General features: G+C 37.2%; 1 protein-coding gene across 4 annotated transcripts; it reads left to right on the top strand.

The window, feature by feature from the left end:
• The first annotated feature begins 4,713 nt into the window (after positions 1-4,713).
• diras1b (DIRAS family, GTP-binding RAS-like 1b) lies at positions 4,714-19,585 on the top strand. 4 transcript variants are annotated; one of them, XM_058754647.1, is made up of 2 exons: positions 4,714-4,848; positions 15,779-19,585. In XM_058754647.1, exon 2 carries the CDS (start codon positions 15,813-15,815, stop codon positions 16,407-16,409), a length of 597 nt encoding a protein of 198 aa, XP_058610630.1. In that variant the 5' UTR covers positions 4,714-4,848; positions 15,779-15,812; the 3' UTR covers positions 16,410-19,585. The 4 variants fall into 4 exon arrangements, with proteins under 4 accessions (XP_058610630.1, XP_058610636.1, XP_058610652.1 ...); XM_058754653.1 differs by having other exon boundaries at positions 4,714-4,852; XM_058754669.1 differs by having other exon boundaries at positions 4,719-4,848; positions 15,784-19,585.
• Positions 19,586-21,024: the final 1,439 nt, after the last annotated feature.

The following is a 21,024-nucleotide window of genomic DNA, read 5'->3' as shown; positions in this document are numbered from 1 at the left end:
AAGCTCATTCTGATTCTGATTCTGATAATCATAAATAAAATGTTCATTTGGACATCACCAGAGGCTGGGTTTCCTCCTTTGTAAAGATTTACCAGGCCTTTACTGCAGCTGACTTGAGTTGTTTGTTTGTGGGTCTTTCTGCCTTTAGTTTTGTCTTCAGCAAGTGAAATGCATGCTCAATCGGTTTGAAATCAGGAGGTTGACTTCCAATTTCCAATCAATAATCCAATTTTTTTTTACCTTCAAAAACTCCTGGGTTGCTTTTGCTGTATGATTTGGGTCATCATCAGTTGTACTCTGAAGCGCCGCCCAATCAACTTTTTGACTGAATCTGGGCAGATAGTATATCCCTATACACTTCAGAATTCATCCAGATGCTTCTGTTCTCTGTCAGGTCATCACTAAACACCAGTAACCCAGTGCCACTGGAAGCCATGCACGCTCATGCCATCACACTGCTCCACCATGTTTCACAGATGATGTTGTATGCTTTGGATCATGAGCTGTTCCAAGCCTTCTCCATACTTTTTTCTTCCCGTCATTCTGAGGTTCAGTGTGATATTAATTTCAGCCGTCCAAAGAATGCTTTTCCAGAAGTGGTCTGGATTTTTTAGATGTTTTTTTTTTTGGCAAAGTCTAATCTGGTCTTGTTTGCACCTTGTGGTGAACTCTCTGTATTTGCTCTCGTGAAGTCTTCTCTCGATTGTAGACTTTGACAGCGACATGCCTACCTCCTGGAGAGTGTTCTTCTCTTGGCTGGATGTTGTGAAAGGGAGAGGATCCTCCGATCATCCACCACTGTAGTTCTCCGTGGACGTCCAAGCCTTTATATGTTGCTGAGTTCACTAGTGCGTTCTTTTTTCTCAGAATATACCAAACTGTTGATTTGGCCACTCCTAATGTTTGAGGCCTAACAATAGTCTGTTTCACCTGCATGGAGAGCTCCTTTGACTGCATGATGTGGGTTCACAGCAACAGCTTCCAAATGTAAATGGCACACTTACAATCAACTCCAGACCTTTTACCTGCTTAACTGATGTAGAAATAACAAAGGAATAGCCCACGCCTGTCCATGAAACAGTTTTTGAGGCAATTGTCCATTTACTTATGGTCCCTTGAAAAAGGAGGGAGGAACCCTCAAATTAAAACTCAGAGTGTGCACTTTAAGCCCATATTCATTATATAACTGTAAATTGAATATGTTTTGGTCAGCAGCTAAAATAATAACAATTGTGCATGTGTCCACATATATAGGACCTGACTCTATATATACAGTATGTGACCCTGGACCACAAAACCAGTCATAAAGGTAAATGGAAATTGAGATAAACTTTCCATTGATGTATGGTTTGTTAGGATAGGACAATATTTGGCTGAGATAGAACTATTTAAAAATCTGGAATCTGCAAAAAAAAAAAAAAAATCAAAATATTGAGAAAATGGCCTTTAAAGTTGTCCAAATGAAGTTCTTACCACAGCATAATAGTAACTGAGACAAAAATTGAGTTTTGATATATTTACGGTAGGAAATTTACAAAATATCTTCATGGAACATGATCTTTACTCAATATTCTAATGATTTTTGGCATAAAAGAAAAATCAATAATTTTGACCCATACAATGTATTGTTGGCTATTGCTACAAATATACTCGTGCTACTTATGACTGGTTTTGTGACAGACAGACAGACACGCACGCGTCTGGTTTGTTATCCTTGCGGGGACTCTCCATAGGCGTAATGCTTTTTCTACTGTACAGACCGTGTATTCTATTGCCCTACACCAACCCTACCCCTAAACCTACCCCTTACAGGAAATTTTCTGCATTTTTAGATTTTCAAAAAACTTGATTTATTAGCTTGTTTACCCGTGGGGACATGAATTTAGGTCCCCACCGTGACACGAGTCCCCATGAGTCTGTGTGTATTCAGGTTTAAGTCCCCACCTGAATAGAAAAACAGGTACACACACACACACACACACACACACACACACACAATATATATATATATGGAAATACACTTTCAGAAAAACTTTCCAAACAGGGGTGGTACCCTTTCAAAATGTACTAATATGTAATATTTAAAATACTAATATGAGGCAAATAGAGTGCAGAGATGTACCTTTAATACCTTAGGGTTCAACCCATTGACAGCTTTGTACCTTTTTAGAGTGTATGCATTTGGATATTAATATGTAAGAGTATATGTGCAAATACAGATGTCAAGTATCGGCCATAACACAGAGTGTGTGCAGTGTTTAATTAGGCAATGACACTATTACATATGCAATATTTTGTTCAAGGAAGGCAACAGTTGTAGTGCAAGTGGGAGTTCAAGTGTACCACTGGGACTCTGAGCTAGAAGTAAACAAGGGTGTGAAGCCCTGTCTGATTCTTTAATCATGTTAAAAGCTGAGCTGTAGTGGAAAAGCGTTCTCGGGTTACCTTTTTATTGTAAAAGGACTATGTGAATGGTAGTGGAGATGGCATTGTCAGTGCACCTGTTACAGCAGCAAGCAAACTGTGCTTTCACTGAGCGATTACCACTGCCATGGTAATAATGTTGAAGCATTTTATTCATTTAAACAACACTTTGCTTTTTTTAAGAGCAGGATCTGTATTGGTTGTCTTTAAACATTTTGAGATAATGGCCCAGGCAAGAGATAATCGAAAGGGAGAAAGTTCCACAACACCTTGAAGTAAAAGTATTAATGTTTACATAGTGTTACCTTTGCTCTGTTTCTTAAAATACTATATATCCGTTTTTGACAATGTAGTACTGATTCTTACAGGAAGAGGGAGACAAACTGTACCACTGATTTAATGTGACATCTGATGTAATCTGTCAAGACCAAGAATTAATCAGAATCTTTAATTAGTTAATCACATTGTACTGTAGAGAGAAACTTAAATGCATCAAAATATCTTTGCCCACTGTAGAATATCCTAAATGTAAATGTCTGAATACCTCCCAGAAATAAACAAATCGCTTACTTAAATCGTCCGCTCTAAAGCCTAACCGAATTTTCTGGTGTTGTTGCTTAGTATTTGACATGGCTTTTCACAATTTAATTTCTTTTTATTTGCAAGGGAAAGACATAAAAGCATGGGAGAGCATTGAATAGAAAGGCAGACATTATTATGAGGTGACTAATATCCACATGCTGCTTGCGGCGTGGCCTCCTGCTTCCTGCAAGCTATTATCAAACTGTACACCCCAGCCTGTCTATTGTGACTATATTTGGTTGTCTACCGCCTCCATCTCTCCACACAAAACCAGTATGCATGTTTAATGAACTCCCAGTGTTAGTTTATACGGATTTAATGCTTACTGATTTGAGTTCTTTACTTGGTGAGGTCTTTGTTTGATACTGTGTAACTGTGCTGTTTGATACCAATACCTGTTAAGTATTATACACAATATTCTGTCAGTTACTTTAATGGGAATGTGCCTTCTGAAAGATTATTGTATAAAACTGAGATTATGCTGGGCCACCCTTCCCAGGTCTAGCTGGCAGACGAAGAAAACTGAATTGCCGCAAGGAACTCTGCACCATTATCCGCTAAGATTCAACACAAAGATTCAGACTGTAACAGGGACTAACATTCTTCTACTTGCCAACAGCCAAAGCACCCCCAGGCTCAGAGTGAAGGAGCACAAAACACTATAAAAATTAAAATGTACTTGAGACACCATTTGGGGATCCCTTAGATTTTTTCACACTGCCTGAACCTTCTGTAAAACATCTATTTAAGACGCTTAAAATGTATATTGAAAAATCTTGAGTACACAGTATTGTAGGCACCTTTAAAGTGTTTATTTTTATTTATTTATTTTTTTTAATAAATACATATAGCACTTTTGACAATACAGATTGTGTTCTGCCATAGTTGCAGTCTGAGGAACCACAATGGTTTGTCAATTATCTTTTAATTTTTAGATTTTGACACCCTAGCTATTTTTTATACCTTAATGTTTATTTAAATGTGCTTATTTAAATTTAAATGTTGTTTTTATTTTTAAATGTTTGTTTAAATTTATTTTTAAATGTATTTTAAAGTTATTTTCTCTGTTTATTTAAATTCATTTTAAATGAATTTATTTTAAATGTTTGTTTAATGTGTGTTTATTTGTAAAAGTTTATTTAGATTTAATGTTTATTATTAAAATTTCCTTTTAAATGTATTCATTAACAATTATTTTTAACGTATTTTCATTTAATTTTACAATTTTACTTAATTTATTTTTAAATGCATTTATTTAAATATTTTTTAAGTATTTATTTAAATGTTTTTAATGTATTTATTTACATTTATATATTAAAAATGCACTCATTTCAAATTATTTATTTAAATTTATTTACATTTTTATAAATTTTATAGTTACATTTTTATAGTTGGCCTTTTTATGTTATGAAACCTCTATATCTAACATTTTGAGTTTCAGTGTTTTAAATGTAAAATCATTTTAATTTAATTGTACTGAATTTTATGAATAGTTTTTTTATTTTTTATAATTCAGTAAAATGAGAGACTGCACTGTATTGGTAGGTGCTTATTTTGTCCACATTGTAGGTAATATGTTAAAAATCTCCCACCTTCTATCTGAAGCAAGTGGAGATTCTGAGGAGGAGGGTGTGTGTGTGTGTGTGCGTGTGTGTGTGTGTGTGTGAGAGAGAGAGTGAGTGAGTGCGATACAGAGAGAGGGAGAGAGAGGACTGCTGTTGAGATTGGACTCTATCACGTCTTCATTATTAATCTAAAATGCTTTAGTACCTTATTAGCGCAGGCTGCCATTCATCTGTCCTGTCAGTCAAAGATCAGTCACGCGGGATACGTTAAGTTCAGGTAGGTGAGTCGAATCGCGCGCCGACGTATGAAATCAATCCATTCATGTAGTGCCTTTGGTATATTGTGTGTTTTTATTTTTTTTTATAGAGCACAGCATAAGCAACCCGGACAAGCGTTACACAGATTTCAGTTAGACTTTGACTGCTGAGTACTTGCAGCATTTTCTGTTTTGTGTGGAAATCGTTAGCGGCACTGACCATAACTGTCATGATGGCATTTGGTGTAACAACAAATAGTAATGAAAACGAAAAATGTTGAACGTGATTCTAAATAAAAGCTGGCTTTACGTACATATAGCTGAAAGAAGGCATGTGAATCGCCGCACCACCAGTGCCATGGAGAGTCGCTTCTTTATGAATGAAACGGGCTGCGTATGATATGGTGATGCTGAACTCATAGTTTACTCCTGTGTGTGTCCAACAACCGGCCCCATGATGAGATAAAATGTATCAGATACACTGGTGCAAACTGACTGCAGTCTTAGAGACTGTGGGGATTTCCATTTACACGCGCTAGGGCTTTTATAGCACATTTTCAATGTTTGATAAATTTACGAGTGTGTGCGGCAAACAGTAAACCAGCAGGATCAGTCATCCATTTAATTGGAAATATATGTATATTCATGTCACTTTGCATCATTAAAAAGGCCTTTTTGGGTGACTAAACGGCTGAACGTATAGCTATAGTGGGCTAAAAACAACAGTCTAATTTGGTTGTGCAACGTGAACATTGAGAAAGAAGATCCGCGCGCTGCTGACGTCGTCTTGGGTGCATTAGTATAATAATATATCATCGTATAGAGCCAATGCATGACCCTCATGGTAGTCTTGTTGCGGAAGATGATGCAGGCTGCGCTCATAATGGAATCTAATGCAGCAATTTATATGGAGACTAATTCACAGACGTGCATCAGTTTTTAGTATTGCACCAGAGGCAATAATAGAATGCTGGAACTAGCTGAATGAGAAAAGGGCGAAGCACTTTTCCAGTAGCCTATGCTTTTATCAGTAACAGAAGTAGTAATGTTTAAAGCCTTTTAGACATCCTCACTTCATCTGGCCTATAATGGGATTTAAAGGTGCTCTCAGTTATTATTTGCTAATTAAAAAGTTCTGCAGATAAATAAGCTGTACATTTGAGAAATGTTATAAAGGTTATGTACAATAATGTGAGATGACAACTTAAGCTATATCTGATTTCAAAAAAAAAAAAAAGTTTTAAATGGAGGGGGTCGCCCGACTTGCCCCTCATGGATTCCGCCATATTGACATCACATGACCTATCCTATCATGCAAGAGAATGCAACAGTTTGGTTATGGTTGTAAAGTTGATTCATTTCTCCATAAGGAAACTGATTTGAACAATTTCTTATACACCTTTAAAGACAGACCTCAAAGGTTGTTGCTGTGATCTCAAAGGTTGTTAACTGATGGTATATTATTTTGTTAATGTCATTTTTTTCCTTGTCAGCGAATGGATGCGTGTAGTATGAGACCATAAACACAAATAAAGAATAGGAACAAAAGACTTGGTGCAAAGCATCAGCAATTCACAAACTCAATGCATCCTTGCCAGTAGATGTCACTATGAAGCCCAAAACTATTGGGACAAATAAGAGATAAGGATGTATCCCATGGGGTCCTCAACTCTGGACCTCGAGATCCACTTTCCTGCAGAGATTAGCTCCAACCTGGATTAGACATACCTACCTGCAACTTTGTAGCAAAGCCACTAGAACCTTTAGCCAAGAAACCATAACGGCTAATGCTAATGCTTCCGCTTTGGCTGTAGGCTACATGGGAAAGGAGACCAGAGGCCGTTTTTTTTTTTTGAAATTCAATGACGTCAAGGCTGTAATGTGATTGGTTATTAAGGCACATGTGATCCAAGTTAGCCGTTACGCTTTCTCCAATAGTAAGTAATACAGACCCTCTAATCTCCCAATAGCAAGACAATCTAGTCTGTTTGTAGTAATCCTGAAGACCTTGATTAGATTGTTCAGGTGTGTTTTGATTAGGTTTGGTATTCTTTAGCTCAGGGCTTCTCAACTCTTGCCTTTGACGTTCACTTCCAGAGTTTAGCTCCAACCTTGATCAAACATAATGCCTGTAACTTTCTAGTAATCCTGAAGACCTTCATTAGCTTGTTCAGGTGTGTTTGATTAAAGTTGGAGAAAGAAAAATGGACCTCAAGGGCCAGAGCTGAGAACACCTGCTTTAGCATCTAGTGTACATTGGTTCCACCTTTGACTTGCATTGTGGGATTAAATGAGTGCACTTTATAATGTCAACTAATGTAATGTCCCCTCAAATTGCACTATAGGGTACTGAGTGCACCTTTTAGAGTGCGTTGCTGTATTGAGGGGGTCAGGTGTTATCCTGGTGGGTTTACTTTATATTAGGCCTATTCTTCTCTCTTAGAAATCTATAGTGACAGATTGGCTGCTCCTAAAAACTCTGAGCTCAGGCCGAGACAGCCCTGCAAGAGCTTATAGTGAGCAGGGCACTTAAGAGCACAGCCTGGGCCTGGATTGCAGTTTGACAAGATGTTTTCTTCTTTTAGTCCAGTACCATGAGGCTTTGCTTCTGTGTGCACTCCTTGACAGATGCAGAATGTATAAGGAAGAAAAATAATGTTACTTTTAGTTGCCACAACCTCCTGTTTGATTTAAACAAGGAAATGAATGGTTGTTTTCAGAGCAAACTGTAACTTGACTAGAAATTAGAGGAGAAACAATACATCAGTATGGATTGATTCATCAATCAAATGACTAACAATATGATGTAACAATGCAGCGCTTAAAAAAACAATATATATTTTTAAGATGTACCAATTTGACACTCTCATGTCGTTTTACTGAGCTGTCATCAAATATTTGATGTTTTCACAACTTTATTTTTTAAATGTGTTTTTTTATATTTTATTTTCTATATAAATGCATTTTTTCAACAACTGGAGTGGATACTAGATTTGCACATTTTAGAGACTTAGAAGAGTTTCTTGACTGTTGTCATTGCTTTTCTCATTGCACAAGCCAATAATGAGCTGTCATCATATGATTAATGATATCATTATGTTTTTATATTAATTAAAAAAACGTAAGTATATTTTTTTGTGTGAATGTCCCAGTTGGATACAGGATTTGTAATTTTACAGGAGTTCACTTAAATATTTAAGTTATATTTTAGTTATATTTGTGAGTTATGTAACTGGTTGTGTAAAAAGTCACATAATATTGATTATATCAATTGCAGACGCAAATGTATCACAGCATGTTTTGAGGTATTACATGCTAAAAGAATCAATGCCAGATCATATCATATCATATCATCTGATTTACACCCCATGTTAGAAATCTGTCTAAATCTGTTTTAACTAATTTCTTTTTTCTTTTTCTTTAAATATATTAAAAGTTTACCTGGAAGACAGATGTAGCTCAAAGGGGAGAGATCAAGCCATGTGACTGTTTCACACTCATAAAGTCTGCAATTATCCTTGAAATTTATGAAATGCTCATGATGAATTTAATAAGCATGCTCATTTGAGATTAACTGATTAAGCATATAAACTCATAGACATTTACCACCCACTTAACCTCACCAGTTAAGCCGTGAAAATTCCTGCCTAGAGAGCCGCAATGTTATTAACAATTAATTTGAGGTGTAGCAGGTAATGGAGAAAAGGAACTAAGCAACCAGACTAGCCAACGGCCACATGCATGTTCAAGTTCTCGGGCAGCAAACCTCAAGTCATTTGCAAACGATAGTAAATCAATCAAGTTTATTTGTAGAGGACAATCCATGCATTTGATTTAGCTCCTCACACCCTAAGGCATTGTAATGGCTGAGCGTATGTTTAAAGGTAAATCTCAGTATTAAGGTTTTAAGATGCAAGTTGTCTGCCAGTGCGTAGGCCAGTATAAGGGATCAAGCACAAAGCCTCTCAAAAACACTTTCTATTATCTCAGGATAAACTGCAGTTTACAGTGGTCTTTATAGTTCAAAGATCTCTCATGATCTCTTAGCTATTATATCAGACCTTCATGCACTCTGTCCCTCAGCTGCGGCCTCGTATCACAGGAGCTTTGCTTTGTGGCGTGGATGCATGCTGGGAGATTTAAATCCTTTGAATTGGGTCACTGGAAGCACATCCAGCAGGCAGACGAGGTAAAGCGCAATGATTAGCCTCTAAGCCCAGTCCACAGAGGAGCAATCTGTTTGACGGACTGATCGACAAGAGCAAGAGAGATGTTTCTTGCAATGCTGGCAGGGACACAGTAAAACTGCAGAACACTTATGGTAAGGTAAAACGCAACAGAGCAATTAGCCAGTCAGCTGAAGCTGTCATGTAATAGTCATTTGTTCTGAGTTCATGAGGTTGGAGAGTCGCATTATGGTGTCAGGTATATTGTTAACATGTATTTGACTTTATTGATAGTTGCTTGTTGTTACTTTTAAATGATTTTAATGATTACTTTCTTTCTGTCTTGTGCAGAACTGTTTTATGCATATTAAAATCCTTTATTATTATTATTATGGTAGGAATGTATTTAAAGGCAGAAAATTCTGGGATTATTTACTCACCCATGTCGTTCCTGTATGACTTTCTTTCTTCTGTGTAATACAAAAACAGATATTTTAAAGTTTTATTTTTTTTTGTCCATTCAATGAATGTCAGTGTTATTTTAAACTTTATTGACTTGACTGCTGAATTGTATAAACAAAAACAGTTGACAGATGACAGAATTTCATTTTTTTTAGGTGCACTATTCCTTTGAAATCTAGCATGTCAAGTGTTTATTAAATATGCTCTATAACGTTAATTCTGTTGTCAGTACATGCATAAATTATGATTTTTGACATATTTGGAAATGTATTGTATTAAAAACATTCCTGACTACTGTGAAGGCAAATGTGTTAGATTTAGTCTGGCCAGTATTTATTTACAACTCTGTTTTAGATCTAGACATCATTTTCTCATGCCCCTGCACAGCTGAATGAGTGAGTCTGGGCTAATCCAGCAACATTTGGCGCAGAGAGATGGCAGATGGTATATGGGGTATTTATAGGCTGTAGCCCTGCTCCCTTTATGAGTCCAAATTTTTGCTATAGCCTACTGTAAACACTGTATGATGCACAAGCACACATCTGTGGCATAAAGACCCAGCAGTGATTTCTTGACAATAATAACTTTGTAGAGTGCTGGGCATTTTGCATTTAAAGGAAAGAGTTAAAAAATAGATCTCTTAAAATTTGAAATTTTATCAGTATTTATTGACCCTCATGTCATTCCAAACCTGTATGACTTTCTTTTTTTCTCTGGAACACAAAGGAAGATATTTTGAAAGAAAGAGAAAGTAATACAGGTTTGTATGGAAGCCTGTTTTCACCACAGAATAAAAAAATAAAAAAGGTCATTGTGACTTTATATATCTGGCTTTTTAAAAAATCAGTTTCTACATCTCACAATACTGTTTTTTTTTTTCTCAACAGAATAAAAAACAAAAAAGGTAATTAATTTTTTTCCCCTTGGGGTTATATAACAGTTCAGACTTATCTTTTCTGTAATACTGTAATATGTGAATTCAGAATTCACAGAAGAAAAGTCAAGGACAAGAGGATGAATAAATGAAGATTTCAAAAATCTCTGCAAAATTTATTTCTTCATTATAGCAGTGCATCTGGTTATTATATCTGAACAGCAACCAAAAAATGTATATACATACTCATTGATCTGTTTTCCCCTTTTATTTGCACCACAAGAAATAGATAATGACATAATACTAAGTCATGCACTTAATGGCACCAAGGCTATTTTTCCATTTCCGTACCCCTCCCTCTTCCTATTCATCCCACTCTCCCTTTCTGTTTCAGTCTGCACATTCAGTAACCAACACTTATACTCAAGTTTGATTTCCCAGAACACTGACATTGGTCTCAGTGCGCACACAGCCCGTGAACACTGGGGTGCGCATGCAGATGCCTCTCCATCTCCTGTCAGTGTCTTTAGTGAGCAGTAAAGCAAGGCATATCTGACTCCCACAGAATAAGAGTAATTTCTGAACCAAAAATCCTTTTTTCTTCAATAGAATATTGGTATCCATGGGGATATGACAATGGAACAGGCATTTATGGCAGAGTGAAAGCCTGGTTTGACTGATAAAGAGAAAGCAGCTCTTTAGACAGTATATTATGCTGCAAAGCTTCTCATTCAGATTAGAGCAGACTCAGGCTAATGGACTCGGCCTGATGGGCATCCTGTGGAATCCAATGCAGTGATTCACTTTAAAGGGATCTTCACACACTTCAGAAACAGCTAGATGCATCTTTCTGTCGTTCTATTGCTGTCTGTCTGTCAATTGCTGTCTCTCTGTCTGAAACGAAATTTTTCTCAGAAATTGCTAGTAAATTTCACGAAGAATCTGCAAGTAGAGCAATTAATTAAAAGTGAAAATTTTCAAGTAGAAAAACTGAAATCTATCTACAGTATGAATTTCTTTTACAGTTTTCTCATTCCCTTTGGCTCGCTTTCTGAAACACTCTTAACATTCTCTAAACTGTAAGTGCAATTGTTATTTGTTTTATGGTACGTCACAATTCTACTGCATGTCTGCTAATTGTAGTAACTCACCCAAAATATTTAATTATTGCTTACAAAACTAGTTATTGTGTCACACTGATATTTTTAGATACATAATTAAACTATAGGAAATTCTGAATTCTGCTTGCTACTTCAGTTACAATTGAATTAAAATTCACCAATTCACACCCTGGTTACACAACTTTTTCTTCTATTATGTGACATCTAGAAGTGAAAGTATGTGATTTTAAATCTGATAATAATAATAAAATTGAATAACATCAATTAAGACAGTGTAGTCACATCATCTACCAACAAGGCTGTAAACTTGACAGCTTGCCCAGACCAAATGTCAGTTTATTAAAATAGCTTCTAAATAACCCTTTAGCTATTAGTAAACATTATTCAGCGAGGCCTATGCATGTGATCTCAGCAGAAAAGGAAAGTTGTTCAAAACAACAGCAAATTATTACATATTGATTCAAGACTACGAAGAACATTTAATTTGTTTGGAATAACATGCACCAATGATTCGCTCACAATGAGTCCAGAAAGCAAATAGGGTCATTTGTCTATATACTGTTGTTTCCGACTTCTGTATGCATGGCCCTGGAGTGTGTGGTTTGCAAACAGAACCGCCAGCATACTGAGCCCGCACTTCCATTTACTGTGATTGTTTAAGAGTATGTGGCACAGCGCCCGTGTGCTATTCAGCAAACATTACCTTTCGAATCCTAATGTCTGAGTGATATATTCCACATTCACTTCGGTAAAAGCAAGGTCATTCCCAAATCTGGCAGCATCAGCACATTGCTGTGAGAGAGCTTGGGAGAACCTTGAATGAGGGACATGCATTATAATCTCTCCTCGTGCCAAACTTAATCTATAATAGAGTTTGGCTGGAGTAGCGAGACGCTGTAACAGCATTAATAAGCTCAGCGGCTCTCCGGCCCTTCTGCGTGGGACTTATAGAATAGATAACACAGCACTCCAAGGGAGATTGACATCAATCACAGCGCAGAAACAAGTGTGACACCTTAAGAGGGGCGAGAGGGGGCCACCAGCCTGTCAGAGGCCTGAAATCCGCAGACACTAGCATTGATCAAAGGCTCAGTGTCCTCTGCTCATTGATTTGACAGCGCGCAGAGTGTGTGAGAGAGGGGGAGAGGCACCAGGGCTTCTCTCAGATGAGAGCTTGACTGCTATTGGGATTGCTGCACCCTGCCAAGCATGTCGCTGCACTTTAAGCCCTGAGTGCAAGTAGCCTGGTGTCATAATGCTGGATGAAAATATGAAGCAAGCCAGCTTTGAGAGACGTTGTTGGTTTTACATAGGTTTTTTTTTTTTTTCATTTTTCTGACACAAAACTTTTTTGACAAAAAAAAGTTATCACTTGTAACAGGCTGTCCAACTTTCAAAACACTGTATTTTGCATTAATATCTTTTATGAAACCTTGCACTTGCAGAATGTTCAAATAATAGTTGTTTGTACAATCATTAAAACTGTAGTACAAATTACGCAATGCATGTTTCATTATGGTATACTACACTCAGACAATGAAGGTTCCATAGATGTTAAGGGAATAGTTCACCCAAAAATTTGTTCACCCACTTGCTCACCATTGGATCCTCTGCAAGTGAATGGGTGCCGTCAGAATGAGAGTTCAAACAGCTGATAAAAGCATCGCAATAATCCACAAGTAATACACATGATTCCAGTCCAACAGTTAACATCTTGTGAAGTAAAAATTTGTGTTTGTAGTAAAATATAAGTCCTCTATCCATAATATTTCTTTCTGCAATGACAAAGTCGTTTTGTCTGAATAAGGAGAGAAATATGCACACATCAAGTACTGTTTAGTGAAAGCAATCCAGAATAGTTTTAAATAAATATGTTGTGGGATTTTGATGTGACAGGACAACAGGGGATGGATTTTTTCATTGGGGGAAGCATTATTGTGTATTATGGACTCATATTTTGACCAGAAACAACTGCTTAAAGTTAAAATGTCTTAAGTATGGATTTGTTTCTTACAAACACACAATGTTTTCAACTTCACAAGATGTAAGTTGATGGAATGGAGTCATGTGGATTACTTGTGGATTATTGTTTTTATCAGCTGTTTAGACTCTCATTTTGATGGCACCCATTCACTGCAGAGGATCCATAGGTTAGCAAGCGACGTAATGCTAAAGTACTCCAAATTTCCCATTTTTGGGGTGAAATATTAGATGCCAATTAAAGAGCCTTTGTCCACATACATCACTTTAAAAAGACTAGCATAGAGAATACCACAGATACAGTAAATCATTGAACAAATGCCAAAATTTAACAGTACTAATGAAATAAACAATCACAACAGCTTTGAATCAAGCTATTTTATAATCAGCTCAAGGTTTCTGAGACAAATAATGTCTGTCATGTCTGCCATCATATGAATAGTATATGTGATGCAAGTTCAGCAGAAACTTCGATTGAACTGGGGTAGTTTCATTGGAGGTGTCTTTCAGTATCCCTCGTCTGCTGGTGTGATAATTGAGGTATTGATTACTGAGGTTGGAATCGGTGTAAACCTGGAAATTGTGTTCTTGCTTGCTTCTGCATAATCTATACACAATTCGATGTGTGTTCTGTTTGTGGTTCTCTGACACTGATGGATATGGTCTGTGTCTAGGCTAAATTATTCACGAGAACATTAAATTGCACATATAAAAGCTTATTTAAAAAAATCTAAAACCTCTTTTACTCTCGGACTGATACATAGTGCTTCAATCTGAATGCTAGTGTGCTCAGGAGCAGAAAACTGTTTAGAATTATTGTTTTGTGCTCTGAGGCAATAAATAATGCACTGCTATAAACTGCAGCGAAAGCAAGAGAGTGTCTGAGGGCAAAGCACAGATACATTATGATGAGCTGCATTGTGATTTCATAATAGCATGATGGATGACAAGGCTCATGTCTCTTTCTTTAGAAAAGTCACTTGAGTCCTGTCTAGAGGCAAAACATCTCTAAATGTGTTTGTGGATCATACCTGTAATTTTGAATTAGATAAATATCCAGTAAATAAATTATGATCATGTTAAATGTTTAAAGCATAATGGATTTAAATAGGATGTGTGATGAAGTGTTTCCGGGCACTAGCAATTTTTCTGTATACACTGAACACACTGTGTGACATGACACAATCACAGCCAGTCGGAATAAATGTAGTTTAATGTACAATTTTTAATTTTTTTTGAGGAGTGAGGTTTCATAGTGGGCATGGCTACTTGTTGTGAGAAATAGAACCAAGCATTAAACAGTATGTTTGGTGATTGATGATTTAACATTTTATTTTTTGCTTGTCAATCATTCCTGTCCAGTGTATCATGCTTAACAATGTACTTTAGCATCTTACAATGTGATTTTAGGGGTCACAAGTGGATGCTAGGGGATTTGCGGGAAGTATTTTTGGAAAAACATTCATGGCATTTTTTAGGCATTTCAAAATGAACATATTCATTTAAAATATTAATAAATATGATTATTATAGTTTTTTTGACACATTTACCTTGGTCATAAATTCTGAGATTAATTACAGTTACAGTATTTTATTCTGTTGAGAGCCTTGGTGATATAAAAATAAGAAATAATAAAACAAATATTTGTGTAGTTTTGTGGAAAAAATAAAAACCTTGTCTCCTTTACTAGCTAAAGGGGAAAACTGTTGTGAATATGTGAAATACATATTTTAAATATCTACTTATTTTAAATAAATAAGTAAAAAAGACAACCAAAAAAGCAAGTGCAAGATAAAAAAAAAAGTTTAAAAAAGAATATTTTGAATAAACATTTTTAAAAATAATATTTTTAATTTTTAGTTTGACAATATAATACAGCACAATTGTTTTGGCAAATAGATTACATTTATATTATATATTTTGTATTAATATGTATTCATCTTAAAATAAATGGGTGCATTAAAATATATAGTCAAGTCAGGTCAAGTCACCTTTATTTATATAGTGCTTTTAACAATACAGATTGTGTCAAAGCACTTAACAGTATCAAATTGGAGGATAGAGTGTCAGTAATGTATATAGTCTTTAGGAAGAGGGTCCATATACACTGTAAAAAATTATTTTGGAGTGACGATTGGGGTGTATTTTATATTTCAGTTTTTCTACTTCAAAAATCAAGTTCTATTCAATTAACTTGTTAATTGCTAATTTAAGTGTTTGTGAAATTTATTAGAATTGAGGGGTATTTTTGATGCTACTTGGAATGTACAAAAAATGTTTGAAAGCCCCTGTTATAGGCTACAGTACAATACACAGTTATCTAAATGTTTCTTTTTGCTCTATTAAGTCTAGAAAGTGAGTGGTGCAGCTGAAGGCCCAAGATGCCCGAGCAGAGCAACGACTACCGTGTGGTGGTGTTTGGAGCAGGGGGTGTGGGGAAGAGCTCCCTGGTGCTCCGTTTTGTGAAAGGCACTTTCCGGGACACCTACATCCCGACGGTGGAGGACACGTACCGGCAGGTGATCAGCTGTGACAAGAGCGTCTGCACCCTGCAGATCACAGACACAACCGGCAGCCACCAGTTTCCTGCCATGCAGCGTCTGTCCATCTCCAAGGGTCACGCATTCATTCTGGTCTACTCCATCACTAGTAAGCAATCCCTGGAAGAATTAAAGCCCATATACCAGCAGATTCTCGCTATCAAAGGCAACGTAGAGAACATCCCCATCATGCTCGTGGGAAACAAGAGCGATGAGACACAACGGGAAGTGAAGACCGAAGATGGAGAGGCCCAGTCCAAGATCTGGAAGTGTGCTTTCATGGAGACCTCGGCTAAGACTAACCACAATGTCACTGAGCTTTTCCAGGAGCTTCTCAACTTGGAGAAGAAGAGGAACATGAGTTTGAACATCGATGGCAAGCGTTCTGGGAAGCAAAGCAGGGCTGACAAGCTGAAGGGGAAATGCAGCATCATGTAGAGCGCTTGTTAGAGCCAGAACTGGGACATGGTGAGATAAAGCGGAGAGATAGAGTGATAAAATAACAAAGTAAAGGAACTGAGGAGGGAAAAATGAATGGAGATGGTGTTATTTGACATTTCATGCTTATTTCAGATAACAAGGATTTTACTCTGACATCTCAAATTTCATCGTTCACCATCAGTCTTTGGCCTTAACAAGCACTGACCTGTTCATATTGCCTTGTCTGTTTCTATTACAGAGCATCGCCACCATCTCTCACATCTGAGAAAAATTCAGACAGCAATCGTTTGCTAAACAGCCCTTTTTGAGTTCATGATGCAGATGTTTTTATTAAATGGTTGCTCCTGCATAGCTAAAGCAGAGTCAGGCTTTATATCAGCCATGATATCCAAACATAAGACTTTGCACAATGACAACTAAACTTTTGTTTTGTATATTTATTCAAATGTAGAGCAAGTAGAGTCAGTATGAGATTATATAACAATATAGTCAAACCACCCTTTAATACTTTATTACAGGTTGTGTAGAATCCACTTTTATTTGTTGCCCTCATAACATTTTGATGACTACTTTTGCATGTCCTTATATCTTAAAAAATACCAACCAATATTTAGGACAATGATTTTGTTAAACATTAGCAAAATACCAGAGAAAAATATAATGCTTTGTAAAATTATTACCTACAGTGACATCAAGGCAGATAGACACTTCATATTTCATGCAGATGCACACATGCTTATGTAAAGCAGCAAGCACTCATCATCATCATCATCATCTGTGGTATTCAGCTGCTCAAAATTGAGACACTTCTTGCCTCCCTAGTAATTTAGAGTGAGCCAGAATCTCCATCTTTTTTTTATGTTTCTCAATATGAACTGCTCATATTTTATAACTGTATAACTGAGACAATAACAAATGTAATCAATCAGGAAATGAATGCATTTGCAGGAGGCGCATTTTGGCAGCAAAACTAAATTGAGGAAGCAAGTCTTCTACCCTATTTATAGAGACTAATGTGAACATTGAAGACAGGGCCGTCCTTTGGGCGGTGCAACTGGTGCGGATGCACCGGGCCCCGCGCTGTGAGGGGGCCCTGCGGCGAACGGACCGAGGGGGGCCCCCCCAAAATCACCCCCCCAGGAACGCAATCATGAACGGACTGAGGGGGACCCCCCCCAAAATCACCCCCCACCGGAACACAATCATGAAAGGACCGAGGGGGGCCCCGCGTCAGCCAGGGACGGCCCTGATCGAAGAGTACGGCCACCTGAAGTTATAAGAGTTTTAGGATAAATAAACCAAACATTTAATGTTCAAACATTTCAAATGTTTTCCAGAATTAGCCATTTTTATTTGCATGGCAGTATCAGACATTACAGGAGTTTTTGGGTTGAAACAATTCAGTTTTTGTGTTCTCAGTGACCCTTATCAGAACGCCACAAACCTGTTTCAGTTTCGGTAAGAGAATGCAATCACACTGCAAATAAGCCTTTGACAAAAGAAATCTCTTGCTTCAAAGGGCCTTGATTGTATAGCATTATATTTTTATTTAACCAGCTGATTGCCTTTGTACACTGATGTGAGAAAGAGCTCCTTTAATATGTTTTCAGGTTGTGCATTACAGATCTGACATTATTTATCCATGTTGTGCTGGTTTGCTAGTTTTTGAACAGGGTACACCAGAAATGCATAGAAAAAGAAAGCTTTACACAGCAACATTTCAGAAAACTATAATACAAATAAGACTGAATTCATATGGTTCATTTTGTTAGACTTGTAAATTAAGCAATTTTATTATAATCCTGAGGTAAAAAGCGATTTATTAAAAAGAAGTATATTACACTCAGATATAAATGATAACATTTCACACGAGTATACACCATACATTTTATTTTGACGCAGGCAGAAAAATAGCATTATAAATAAGTAGAAGAGTATTATATCCCACCCCCTGTATAAAGTAACTATAATATATACTAATGATATACTGTGACAAGCATTGCAATAGAACAAAAAACAATATCATCAGTCATATATAGTTTCCGGTTTGCTGTCAGTTAATATTATGACTCAGCCTGTTGCCTCTGATTGATGTATATGATTAATGTTTTAATATTAGTTCCCTGGATGCCCCACCAACACATTCATCCCCTTAAAATGGTGCTATAATTTACCACCTCCCTACTGGTGACAGCAGTTCTGCTCTGCATAGTTTATGCAGTCATATCATGATAAAAATCCCCTCTTTTATCACTCTGCAGAGTTTTGCTGATTTATGGCTTTGCAATTTGCTAAATTCAGAACAACGCCTCATCCATCTCGTGACTTATTCAAATCCGTTATACCTGAATATACGTGTCCGATCTCTATAAAGCCCACTCAGCTGGCGTATGAGTCACACTGCTGATACCATCAGAGCCACAGCAAGCTGCAGGAGAGGAAAACTGCAGAGCTTCTTGCATTTTACATGCATGGGAAGTCTGCGCTCTCTGTAGAGTGTCAGCTACCTGCGATCCTTTCGGTTGACTTGCCTCCGCAATACCAATGCCCACCATTTCTGTGTATAAAATCATTTTTTGAACCCATAATCATGCACATTTTATTGTAAATATTTGTAAATTGTATGTAAAGAATATGACACTGTAAAGAAATCATCACCGACTCCTGTCGGATGAACCTACAAACATGGACACAATTCCTTTGAAAGCTCTTCATGTGTTTGGTTGGAATCCCAGGGGACTTTTGTGTACATCTGGATTATCTTCATGCATTTTTCAGTTGGTATCTTAAATCTGGTTTACACAGTGAGCACTTTAAATGCCTAAGGGTAATGGAATGTACTGTGAAACGTATGTAAACGACGACCTCCATTTCATAATTCAAACTACGCATGGTACCACCTGATGTTTAGCCAGCATGAGGGCAAGCAACAAAACTGTGAAGTGACTTTTCAACTCTGCATTTTATTATTTTCTTTTCTGTACAATATTTTACAAAAGTTTTTTTTTCTTTTTTTAAAAATTATTATAGCTATTAGCTACTACTGTGTATGATATGTCCTTTAGCAATAGTCTTCCTAAGACATGGTATGCTGTGCTCACGCATCCCAAATGAAGGGAAATATGTACTAATATAAATGTATAGATATATATATACCTGCAAATATTCTCTAATAAATCTGCAAATTGATTTTCATAATAAAAAATGAAAGCAAAAACTCTTGTGTTCCCCCTCAAAACATCTGAATGTAGCACCATGTGCTAAACCTGGTTTCCATGGCAACATAAGGAGGAACGCTACACTTTTGGCTGACCCAGGTGTGGATACTTCAATACACAAATGATGGAATTTACGAAGCAGTAATGCATAAAAAGCACATTCAGTAAAGCATCAACTGTGCTGCACGCAGGGTTTTATGGGACAAAGCAGACTGAATAGTCAATGTAAAGCTATCTGATAGAGAACTACATTTCTAGTAAGTGCTGCAGAAGAGCTTGAAAACCATGCTATTAAGGCAAAGGATGTCTAATTTAAGGAATCCAAAATGTAGAGACAGGTTTTCTTTTGTTCAACTGATAATTTTATAGGTTCCAAATGTCCACTACTTACAATGATACAGTGAGGAAAATAAGTATTTGAACACCCTGCTATTTTGCAAGTTCTCCCACTTAGAAATCATGGAGGGGTCTGAAATTGTCATCGTAGGTGCATGTCCACTGTGAGAGACAATCTAAAAAAAAAAAAAAATCCAGAAATCACAATGTATGATTTTTTAACTATTTATTTGTATGATACAGCTGCAAATAAGTATTTGAACACCTGAGAAAATCAATGTTAATATTTGGTACAGTAGCCTTTGTTTGCAATTACAGAGGTCAAACGTTTCCTGTAGTTTTTCACCAGGTTTGCACACACTGCAGGAGGGATTTTGGCCTCCTCCACACAGATCTTCTCTAGATCAGTCAGGTTTCTGGCCTGTCGCTGAGAAACACGGAGTTTGAGCTCCCTCAAAGATTCTCTATTGGGTTTAGGTCTGGAGACTGGCTAGGCCACGCCAGAACCTTGATATGCTTCTTACAGAGCCACTCCTTGGTTATCCTGGCTGTGTGCTTCGGGTCATCTTCAATGCTCTAACTGAGGGAAGGAGGTTGTTCCCCAAAATCTCGCAATACATGGCCCCGGTCATCCTCTCCTTAATACAGTGCAGTCGCCCTGTCCCATGTGCAGAAAAACACCCCAAAGCATGATGCTACCACCCCATGCTTCACAGTAGGGATGGTGTTCTTGGGATGGTACTCATCATTCTTCTTCCTCCAAACACGTTTAGTGGAATTATGACCAAAAAGTTCTATTTTGGTCTCATCTGACCACATGACTTTCTCCCATGACTCCTCTGGATCATCCAAATGGTCATTGGCAAACTTAAGTCGGGCCTGGACATGTGCTGGTTTAAGCAGGGGAACCTTCCGTGCCATGCATGATTTCAAACCATGACGTCTTAGTGTATTACCAACAGTAACCTTGGAAACAGTGGTCCCAGCTCTTTTCAGGTCATTGACCAGCTCCTCCCGTGTAGTTCTGGGCTGATTTCTCACCTTTCTTAGGATCATTG

The sequence above is a fragment of the Onychostoma macrolepis genome, chromosome 02 (genome assembly GCF_012432095.1).
Source record: "Onychostoma macrolepis isolate SWU-2019 chromosome 02, ASM1243209v1, whole genome shotgun sequence".
Lineage (NCBI taxonomy): Eukaryota > Metazoa > Chordata > Actinopteri > Cypriniformes > Cyprinidae > Onychostoma > Onychostoma macrolepis.
This window is presented reverse-complemented; position numbering and strand designations above follow the sequence as displayed.